Source organism: Zophobas morio, unplaced genomic scaffold (genome assembly GCF_036711695.1).
Source record: "Zophobas morio isolate AGI-343-1 ecotype UQ-CSIRO unplaced genomic scaffold, CSIRO_AGI_Zmor_V1 ptg000023l, whole genome shotgun sequence".
In the NCBI taxonomy this organism is placed as follows: domain Eukaryota; kingdom Metazoa; phylum Arthropoda; class Insecta; order Coleoptera; family Tenebrionidae; genus Zophobas; species Zophobas morio.
The window spans coordinates 11849540-11861512 of NW_026972128.1; the positions used below are offsets into that span (position 1 = coordinate 11849540).

General features: G+C 31.5%; 1 protein-coding gene and 1 long non-coding RNA gene across 3 annotated transcripts in view; both read left to right on the forward strand.

Annotated features, from left to right (window-relative positions):
- LOC135134294 (leucine-rich repeat-containing protein 15-like) overlaps window positions 1-11901 on the forward strand; it is a 72899-nt gene extending 60998 nt beyond the window's left edge. Inside the window, exons 1-4 of one of the 2 annotated variants that reach the window (XM_064062932.1) lie at window positions 7993-8059; window positions 8629-8804; window positions 8856-9163; window positions 9216-11901. In XM_064062932.1, the coding sequence (XP_063919002.1) occupies window positions 8630-8804; window positions 8856-9163; window positions 9216-10886 (2154 nt within the window). In that variant the 5' untranslated portion in view covers window positions 7993-8059; window position 8629 and the 3' untranslated portion in view covers window positions 10887-11901. Of the gene's footprint in view, window positions 1-7992; window positions 8060-8628; window positions 8805-8855; window positions 9164-9215 lie in introns of those variants that run through there. The other variant, XM_064062931.1, reaches the window with a different exon arrangement.
- Window positions 3147-3657, forward strand: LOC135134144 (uncharacterized). Its single transcript, XR_010281236.1, has 3 exons — window positions 3147-3216; window positions 3326-3452; window positions 3512-3657. It is a non-coding gene; the product is annotated as an uncharacterized LOC135134144 (long non-coding RNA).
- Window positions 11902-11973: the final 72 nt, after the last annotated feature.

Below are 11973 nucleotides of genomic sequence, written 5' to 3' on the forward strand. Positions count from 1 at the left end.
AATATATCACTGCAAAAACGATAACATGAATTTTGGTGATACTGTTTTACAATTGTACCGGGGACCATTTTTACAAATGTATAGTTTCACTTTTTTTTGGACGTCTGCATTAGATTGATTCGTACAAAATTTCAGGTGTTCTCTAAGATTATTATCGTTAGATTTTAAAATTGTGTTAAATAAATGTCGACTAAAATTTACATCGTGATTTTATTTTTAACTTTATCAACATTAAAAAAAATGGTCTAAAGTTGAACAGACAAAACTTCCCTCGTCCTTGAAGTACAAGCGAACAAAAATTCCAAACGGTTCTTTTTGCAATTGAAAGCCCGGATCACATCTCCAAGTGTTTATATTATTATTTCAAAAATAATCTATTTAATTTCCCATAAGTTTGTAGAACAACGTACCTACATTCATTGATATCAACAATTTTTTTATTGCTGTCATCTTTTTCGAATTCGAGACGAGTGGAAGTATGTTGTGAGAACGCCTTTTTTAACAGGTCAAACATATCTTCAATGCAGCTGCTAAATTAATCAACCAATTAATTCAACTTGCGCTACGAGCAGCACATAAGTAATCGTCCTCGGCTACGAATACTTCCGGGTCCGTCGTAATTGAGTCGTAGATTCAAAAAAGAAGACTACAATTTTTCACAAAAGAGACTGTCTTTAATTTATTATATTTACAACGTAGAAACAAATCTGACAAAACTAAAAAAAAAAAACTTTGGTGTAAAAACACATGATATATGTATGTATATGTTTGTTATAAACTCCTAAAATCTTAATATTGTAATATACAATTTTATTCACTTCCGCTATTTAGTTATAAGTTCTTAAAAGTGGTTAAAAATAAAAAAGTCGAATGCAAAATCATTTTTAAAAAATATCCAATTTTTTAGGTGTTAAACATAATATTTTCAGATTATCCTTAAAATTAACGTAGTAACGTTGTATTTTTAGAAATTTAAAGGTAGGCGCATACATTTCTAATTTTGTATCTGATTCCGTTATAACAAATAGACCCAAAATATTCTGTTATTATGAAAAATAGACGACCCAAAATAAAGTATTCGTCATTTTTAACTCAGTTCAGTCGTGTGCTGTCTTTCTAGTAACTTTTTGACGTTAATGGTTGTTAAAGGACAATCCACCATTTGTAAGACTGTGTACTAATAATTATTACATGAAAGTGAACTTTGACTTTTGCTAACCTAGGAACTACAGACGAATTCTGCAATTAAGTAAATTTATTTGGTAGTGAAAGTTGACTACGATGAAGAAACGTATATTTCAAGAAACTCTAATTAATCTTATCTACGTCTAAAACCCAAAACTTCTCTAAATGGAAATTTTTGAAGATATCTTGTTTTAGTTATGTTTTTTCAGCTTAAATAACCAGCACGTGTTGTATATGTCTCAAGTACAGTACTTACATTTTAGATGAAAATAACTCAACAGCAAAGAAAATATTTATTTGTTTTTTAACCTTGTTTTAATTCGTTCCTTCACATGAAATATGAGTTTTTCTAGAATAATATTATCGATGTAAAAATAGACCGTAACTAAATACAAGTCCAGCAAAGGTTATTACTACAATTTTAAATGTTTTACAATTTTTGGAAGTACTGCAGTATCACTACTATTTATTATCATTGATTTATTATAGAAATTTCCAGGACTGAAGAATGTGCATGCGATTGATTAGTTTTCTTATCATATGAGTCAATTATTGTTTATTTAGAGTTTTTAAGTTATTATCAATTAATTATTAAATCAAGTTTACACATTATGTTTCTATTAAGATTATAAATACATTTTTACAAGGAAAAGTAATTTAATCTATTAATAAACACCAGAAGCAATATTTTATCAAAACTGGATTTAGCAATTTTCAGTCTACAAGATTACGAAATGTTTTAAGAAATAAAGTGTTATAAATTACATCTCTGTGTAAGTTTACATGACAGTTTACCTAATTTCGAATTTAATTAAGTGTTTTCATTATAAACATGTTATTAATGCCACCCCGAAAATTGTAGTTTATAGTCTTAGATGCACGTTTTTCCAAGGGTTCTTGTATCAAACATTTAAACAACTTAAAAGTAAACTAAAATTAAACTATAGTGCTCGCATTATTTCTCCACCGTAGCCTAATTAAGTCATTTCGAAGCTCAAATTGCCATTTTTGTATCATGACGTCGTACCCAAGGTCTTGTCTGAATATTTGCATTACTTTTATCAGATATTTCCTGCATTTCGTCGGAGCACGTGACCTCCTAAATCTTCCATCTGCACAGACGTACTGCATACATTACTGGGTTGCATCTGTTTATCCGTAATGTACTGGAACAGATGCAGTAATCACATGAAAGTTACATGAAAAACCCCTGCTAAAGCGCTATTGAATTTATTCAAGCTTCAAGAGACATGTTGTCTAACTAGTAAGAACGCTACTACATCTATTCGGCGAATCTAGTAGGTATAGACGTTATAACTGAAGCATAAAATTTAAGTTCAATGTATAAACATTTTCTAACACTTTTTTGGTATGCCAATTTCAGCGTGACCTGACTTCGCTGTAGATTATTATAGATACTAAAAATTTAACGCAACCACAAATAAATAGGTTTTACCCATGGTTTTACCCATCAACTTTCTATTCGATAGAGCTGCAGTCCGCATTTTAATAGTCAGTTTAAAATACTTTTGAATTAAAATCATGGTCTGTTTTATGGGATTTGTGTGTTCTTTTTAATCCTGTAACAAATAGAATCCAAACAAAATAAAATAAACCAGTTTTTCGTTTAGTTTATAATCTTTGATTTTAATAAAGTATTAGTTATTATGAAACAAGAAAAATCACAAAACTAAATTCAAGACTCAGCTTCAGTCGACGTCTAACACTACTGGAAAACTGAGCTTTGATTGGTTAGTTTAACTCGTCCAGGTGTATTATATACACGTAATGGCGTTGCTGACGTAGAGTCTACAACACCAAACCTCAGACAGCGACGTAAGTTTGTTTTGTATATTCTGCGGTGTTTATCAATAATAAAACACAATATTAATAGAACAAACATTGGTAGACTTTATGTTGTTATACTAAATAAGGTATTATTTAGTGTAACATAATGTTTTCGATCGAATGGTAATGTGATCAAAAAATTTAAAAATGGCTACAACAAATTTTCTAGATGACATATTCCTGGTCTGTACTCTAAAAATTAATTTTTCATATTTCTAAGTTCTTCGTTACTTTTATTTATTTTTTTTTATTCTAAGGACACAGCCTGATAATATTAAAATTTTTATTGCAGATTTATTCGTTTTGAATTAAGCAAAAAATGTTATTCCTACGTCATTTTTTTGTAAAATAGAAAATACAGTTTTTTTTTCCTCTTGTGAACTCAATCCGGGGACATACTGTATGTAACAACATCTAGTGTAAGTATATGCAAATTTAAATCCACACCTGTTCAGTAACGATTAAAAATTATCCACAGATTTTAATGTCAGCCTACTGATATCCATATCCATAATCGCAATGTTTATCTTCTTCGAATAGTTTCTACTGAAGAATTTAATGAATAAAATTTTATCTGTAAAATGAGCAAATGTATTAGTTAAAATAACATTAAAGACAAAAAGAGAAGACAAACGAAAAGTTAGTGAAAGAAAGAGACCGGACGAGTAAAGAAAGTGTCAAAGGAGATGAAATTCCTTTAATATTTGAAGCTTTTTAAGATTCTTTAGAACGATGATTTGCAATCATTTGAAGCAACAATTTAATTTAATACCGAGAATTTTGTGCAACGAACAAGACGTTGTATTTTATGCAGCAGCGATTTAAATTAGCAGATTGTTGATTTACATTACTTTTCCTAATTATTGATCACCTTATTTATTAATTATACCCACTAGTATAAATCTACAGTTTTCTGATGTTGAGTGTCATCTAAATAGATCGTTGAACGATCAGCTGCACATTTCTAGGACTTCAGTTCAGAGAAGCGGCTCGACTTTTTGTCGCATTATTCAGGCTGGATTTAGCACATGATCACAATTTATAATGTTCGTCAATGTCTCTCTGCAATGCAGACTTGTTCTATACCATAACAAAAACCCAGTTCACGTCATTTCTCGTCTTCTTATTCACCTCTTTCCGAACAAAATATCAAAGCACACCTTAAGATGACCGTCTCACCAGAGTCCACATTTTAATGCGGAGCCTTCTGTTCTTGCCAGCAAAGAAACGACCTGACGAAATGTCTATACATACATAATAATGGAATTAATACGTCCATAAAGGAACTTATACACTTTCGATACCTTATTAGGTGTTCCATTGAAACGGGTGAGACTCGAATTGCATACATGTGGAAGGAAAGCAATAAAGGCTGCTTCATAAATAACGACAGATCTGCAGTTAACGTCGGCAAAATTAAACTAATAATAATGAGGACTTGCTCTAACTTAATTGCGTACGTGTGAGCCAAAGATGGAGCCCCCAGGAGCCATTTCTGTCGATTTCAGTTTTCCTGTTCTGACTGAATTAAACTCAGGTGTTGGTGCTACAAACTACGATTTGGCAAGCGACAATTAATTTATTTGTGTAGTCGTTGTAAGAGACACATCTATTCGAGTGCTGAAAATTGGAAATCCGGGGTTTGGGGACGAGAAGAAGTTATTTCTTGGAATCAAATTAAAAGTACACACAATATGCAAACAACTTCTCCGCTGTATTTTTCTTCCCGAGCGTGAGCATTTAAAAAAGTCTGTATTGAATGACTTCTTGAAATAACGTTATCAAGATTTTAAGGCGGTAAAAATGATAATTTAATTAATGAAGGAGACATCAGTTAGTTAATAATAATAAAAAAATAATAATAAATGAGTAGCAATACATTTTACGAGATTTTTTTGTGATAATGAGAAAATATCATCAAATGTTCCACAGTTGATGTAATTTCACCAATAAATTGTAGGATTTGATGACTCAACTTATTTTAGTGAACGTTTTGTCCTTACAATAATGTTAAGGCACATTTAAAAGTTCAAAGTAATCAACTGTAACAGACTGAAGACCGATAGAAACAGGAAACCTCATTTCGTATTGTACGACCTGCACAACGTCAAGGAACATCAAATTATACATTTGTACGAAGAATTCCGTTACAATTAGCTATTACGCGGAAAGTAAAAACATGGTAACGTTAAAGTAAAGAATGTAAGAAAAGGAACAAGAGAAAATGTTGTCTCAGCAGGAGTCCCAGCGGAGGTTTTGGTTTTATTATGAGGATTATTTATTTTCTTTAAGTTTCTTTGAAACCATATATCGTACTATCCTTGGGTTGAATCACTTTAAATTTAGTAATTATTAACACCGCTTATTTTTATTGTTGCTGACTGTTAGTGTCCTTAAGATAATCATTTTCTTTCATTTGTGAATATTTGACTCAAAAAATCAGTCAACAGTTAGTAGTGAACATAGAATATACGTCATGTCAAGTGAGTTTTTCTATAACAAAATTTTGTGATGAGGTCATCCAATTTTCGGAGCGGATAAACGGATACATTTTGATTAACGATTAATGATTTACAATGTTTACCATGACCTGAAAACGTTTGCAAGATTTCAAAACATTGGGTTTTCCAGTTTTAATTTCAGCGTTAAATTGCAAAGTGCTTTTATACAATCTGGATGTTTAGGATGAAAACTTAACACGGATTCATAAACCATACGTGCAAGAGTTTGCTATTTTGTATTATTGTATTATGGTGGGGATAATCAGAGAAATTTTGATTATTTGATTATCGTTTTATCATCTACACGACATTCCTAACGTACATGTAAAATTCGTCAACAGTTGCTCCAGTAGTTCGGAGATTATCTGTCTAATAAAAATTTATACGGACGCCAAACAGACAGACGGAAACACAAGACTTATTTTTTCGTACTCATGAAACGTCGAGAAAATATGAAAGCAGCCATTTGTCGAATGGGTCCTATTGCAATACTTCCTTATAGCTGAAGCTCGCGAAGTAAAAAGATACAAAATTATGTTATTTTTTGAAAAATATTTTAATTTTATGAATTCAATGCAAGTAATGCTAAAATTATTATTGTATTTTACAGTTACAGTGGTTACTAAGCATGTAAACAATAGTTTGGAACTAAATAATAAATGTATTTACCTTAATCCATTTCTAAAAGGAGTTTATAAAATTATTTACGGTCGCCTGCACATATTAAAAAATAATTTGGGAGTGTATAATTTCATTCTTGTTCTGTGTAGCTTTCATTTTGTTCCATTATTAGAGAAAAGTAACAAAATGCACGCGTTCTCATTTGACTTTATTTTCCTCTAAAAGATGTCTGTGTTAATATATGTTATACTGTGTATTTGTGGTTTATGGCTCCACCTTAATTTAGTATTATAATTATGATTGTTTAATTCTTCATAGCACTTTAAATACATAATACGAAGTTCGACAAGAGGATGTTGTGGATTAGACAATCTAGTGTCCGCTTTGAAAGGCCTGGGTTCGAACTCGAACCTTGGGCATTTCCAATGCTTTTTTTATTGATCAAATCAAGTTTTAGTTTTCTCTAAAATATAAGAATATGTGGCACAAGGACTTCGGGTGTGTTATTTACGGCACTGGGTAGCATGTACTTAAACATATAGACATTTTTATTTTTTTAAGTTATAGGGGTTATCATAAAATTTTATAATTTTTCGAAACAGTTGTATGCATTCAAGTGTGTGAAGTCAATTTTGACTAAATAAGCTTAGACCGCTTTTTTAAAACAATTACTGCTTTAACAACTTTTTGTCTTCTAACTCTATGTCGTATTATTTTAAGAAATAACGACAAATTTATTTTAAACTAACAAAAGTTAATTAATACACTCGTAACAACATTTATTAAAGTATAAATTACTGCTGTATCATTTCGCCCACAATAAAAATTAACAAAAATTACTAAAAGCCACTGCAAATCTGTATAACAGAATGTTTAAAATTTACATCATTTTTTGTTCGTTATTCAGCATATAAATGTTTATAAGTAACTGTTAGTGGCTAAAACTCTGATTATAAAATGAAATACCATTTAAATTTTAAATACTAAAAGTTCAGTCGAAACCATATTCAATTAAAGTGACAAAGTAAAAATAAAATAGGTATATTTTTCTCAAACTCAAGTTGTTAACATTTCTATAAATAATATACCACGTCAAAATTTTCAGTTTAATAATAATGTCTACTTTAATATTTGCAACAAATTATAGGTGCAGTGTAATAATTAAATATAAATATTACAATTCTATCATTATGTTTTTATCATCTTTAATTAATGTATAATGTTAGCTTTTGTAAAAACGTAACACTTTTAGATTAAGTTTACAAATTAATCTAAAAATGACTTTGTAAACGTTATGAAAGTATATATAAGATAATAATAATTAGTCGTATGAAAATTTTTAATACGAACAACAAAGCCGTTTTTTTTTTTAATTATACAACAGGTTAACTCAGAATTGATTTGCCACGTATCCTCTTTTACGTCTATAAGAATATAGCGCCACTTTGTCACCTCAGTATACTTAAATTTCTGACAAATTTGGGTCACTAAGACCAAAGTGGTTGTATAAAACGACAAAAGTAACTTAAACATAGACCCCACCAAAATTCACCATCTCACACCGTTCATGTTTAATTATTTCAAATTATTAGTACTAAGGTAGATACTTCTGAAACAAATAAATTTTATCAAACTGTTTTGTGCATGGCATAAAATGTTATCATAATTAAATACAGTTTTTTATGACACTGAAATACGTGTGTGATAAAAGTACCGTGTACTTAATGTCACTCGCTGAAAATTATATTCAGCTAAATTTATATGTACTTTAAATAAAATACCTTCAACTCGTAAAAATGAACCAGTCGTACAAGTGAGAGCAACTAACATGTTTCTTTTGGGATTATGAATGTAGGGTAAATAACGCAGATTCTTTGCTGTTGATGTTTATTACACTATTTTGAGTAAGTTTCGTTTGTTTCTTTGCAGTTGCTATTAAATTTGCTTCATATATTCAAACACTGCTGTGTTTACGCAAGCGTCTGCTTACTACTTACGCCATAAATTATGACAATTTTAGTCTCTTGCAAGAGCCCGAGAGGAACAAAGACACAGCTGATCACCATAAAATAACTCTAACGAAGAGCCATACTGAGAGAAGAGAAACCAGTCCTCTGTGCAGCCTACATAAATGATTCCGAACTAAACACAATGAATATTTATCATCCGTTATTGTTCTTTCATCTACTTTACCATCTTGATCCGGAACTGCAATGAAATTAACTTTTTATAAATGCATGTGCTTAATTTTGTGTATCATCGAAATTAAACAAAACTAAAAATTACAGCAACCTCAGAAACCTGTATAAAGTAAGGTTCAGATACATATTTTATTATTAATATGTACAATGTAACACTAAATGTGAGATTTATTTTACAGTGCTTCAATCGTTGTGTTTAACGTCCCATAATTTCGGTAGCTTTTTTTAAGCTGTGGTTGGAAAGGTCAAATAATGATTAATTATTGTTTCAGGATGTGGTGGCTGTTACTGTCACTGGTGTGGTGGTGCGGAACGTGCGCCGTCGCTGCTCCGGGCCCCGGAACCTGGAAATGTCCGAAAATTTCTGACCAACCTGTAGTGGAGTGCAGCTGCGACATGCCTCACACGTTAAGATGCACGGGAGACAAATCGGCGATGACAATCATTGGTAATAACGTTTCTTGTAAACCTGATAATCGTTTCATAAATTAACTTGTAGCGAAGACATTGCGATCCCTTAACGCTGCTTACGTCTCTCTTTTGGACTGTACACTGCAAAATGTAACCGTCATTTCCGGTCCTTTATTGGAAGGCATTGCTCTTCATGGTTTGGTAGTGTCCTCTGGAGAAATTACAGACATCGATCAATCAGCATTCCAGGGTTTAGCTTCGCCTTTACAAGCTTTAGGTCTACCGAATAACAAACTCACAGCAGTGCCTACGCAAGCATTAAAACCTCTACCAGAATTGGACCGCCTTGACTTATCCAGCAATAAAATGAAGAGTCTAGAAATAAATTCCTTCAAAGTAAGTACGAATTTAGTGGAAGTTGTAGAATTTGCAAAAAATTTGTTTTCAGGGTTTAAGAAACTTATCATTTATCGACTTAAGCGATAATGTCTTAACGAAAATAGCACCAAATACTTTTGAAAATCTTCCACAGTTGAAGATATTGAGACTGAGAGGAAATCGCCTCACTATACAAACGATTTCGAAGTTAAACCCTCTTCGAACCGTCGAAGAAATAGATTTATCAGGAAATAACTTAGTGGGACCTTTAGGACCCAAAACGTTTCCAAAAATGGAAGTTTTAAGAGATTTACAATTATCACATAACTCACTAAGCAGTATTAAAATGGGAGCCTTGCAGGGGATAAGCAAACTTTCTTCGTTATCCCTGCAACATAATCAAATTGACGTTCTAGAAGATCACGCTTTTAACCATTTGACTTCATTGGTGAATTTAGAATTAGCTCATAACAGAATTGTTGCTGTCTCTGGTGCTTCACTAGCACATTTAAATAAATTGACAGATTTAGATCTAAGACACAATTTTCTTCGTGCTTTAACAGCAGACTTAATTTTACCTTTGAAAAGTCTTAAAAATTTAAGACTTGATGATAACGACATATCAATTGTGGCCAGTGACGCTTTAAAAGAAACCACAGTTCTAAAGCACTTGACATTGTCCGAAAATCCTTTAAACTGCGATTGTAGTTTAACAGAATTTGCCGTTTGGTTAAACAATTCAAGTTTGCCAAATGAAGATAAATCAAGCGCAATATGTACAACTCCTCCGTCTCTAGAAAACGGATTACTAATAGAAGTACCTCTAGATAATCTTTTGTGTGGTGAAGACGAACAAGAAACCCTAATGGCTCCTCTATCTACACCTTACAAAGCCAAAATTAATTTAAACAGTTTTAAATTTGACGGGGAGTCCATCAAACTACAGTGGAACGTTGAAGATGAAGCTTCTCCATACACGTGTGACGCAATCATTGTGTATGAAGAAGAAGGTGACAGAGAAGTTTTAGTGGAATCTAATCCCTTGAAGTGTAACTCCTCAGATCTTTCCGATCCAAGAGTATTAAATGTTACAGTACCAAATTCGATTCAACTACAACACGAACACAGATATAGATACTGTGTAGTACTTTTCGAATCTGGTCAAACCGATGACGTGTCTTTGATTCTGGGTTGTTCCGACATGATCCCACTGATACCAAATGCGAAGCTTCAGCATCAACCACAAACGAATGACTTCTCTGCGAAATTTCCGAAAGTATTAGCTATTCAAGCTAATCTAACTCACTACGGGAGCTTATCGATAGACGTCAAAATCTACCCCCAGCTCACGTGTGAACTTAATTTAGCAATTTTAGAGCAAAGCGCGTTGTTATCACAAAGAAAAATAAACTGTAGTGAACCTAAATACGTGTTCGTGGGATTACAAGAAGGACCGTATAGAGTGTGTGCTAATGTTGTTACACCTGGACCAGATATAGATATAGGTAAACCTAGATGTGTGACAGTTTTTAGAAGAGAATTACGTGGCTTTACAACTCTGGATGTTATTTTTGTTTCTGTGTTTTTCGTGTTATGTTTTATTGTGATAGCTTTAATATGGGGAGTTCGGCGAGTTTTGTTAAAACCTAAAATACAAACGCATCAGTGTTTTATGCCTCCAGAAGGTGAAGAACAGCAGCATAGTCGATACGTTAAGCTTCAAGCTACAACTAAATTATAAAATACGTTATTTGTTGTTTAAAAATAATTGTGATGTTTTCAATGACAAGATAGTGCCATATAAAATATAGAATTACTAAGTGCAAATGTGTCAATTTTGACTTTCTGATGTTAAATAAATCTTTATAAGAATGTGTATATAGTCGTTTAACAGTTTATAATTACTTGTTACGAATATGCGATTGTTTTAACGGACGTAAAGTAAGTTTTGTTACAAGTTTTAATTTTAAGACTCGCCTTGTACTTGTGCGTGGTGCACACATAACTAACTTTAATTTAATTACTTTATGGAAACTTATGTACTTAGTTTACGTACTAGTTAATTAGAACTCTTCATATATATTTACTAAATCTTAACAAACATTACTTACTTGAAAAACTGCCAAATCTATTTTAGAAAAATTAATCGCTGGTCAATGTGGCAACTTGGAAATAATGATTTTTCATTAAAAAAATGCATTATTCACTTTTTAGTGTATAAAATTGTTTGAAAGAGGTAGAGAAGATGTAGGTAATTAATTATGTTGACTTTGTTAAAAGTTTCACGATATTAGATGGTTCATGCGATATTAAATAGTAAATACCCACACATTTTTCTTTAATAATAATTTTATAAGCAACATTGTGAGTTCTAGTTACCTAATTAGACTTATATTACAGTTTATTAAATTAAAAAAATACTGTATCATAAAACCGACATAGTCAAAATAAAACTGACGGTGCTATATGTTATTTTTTCTTTAAATATTGCACATTTTTTGTGAAAAAGTATGATTATTCTGTACATAGTTAAATTTATTTGTTAATTATAGTCGTTCACGAGATTCACGCAAAGTAACCGTTATTAGGTATAGTTGTCCTAATAGTCAAGCATGAATTATTCTATGTGCGATGAAGTAGTGGACCCTACTTTTAATAAGTTTTTTTTTAATAAGTTTGTAAATAACTGTATTACTAATGCTTGTTTTGACCTTTGTTATTCATGTTTATTAAATATTTATGCACTGCCTTGTAAAATAAAATCTTTAATATAAATGATTGCTTTAATCTGCCCTTGTCTTATTCCGCTTCCATGAAATAGAGCTTCC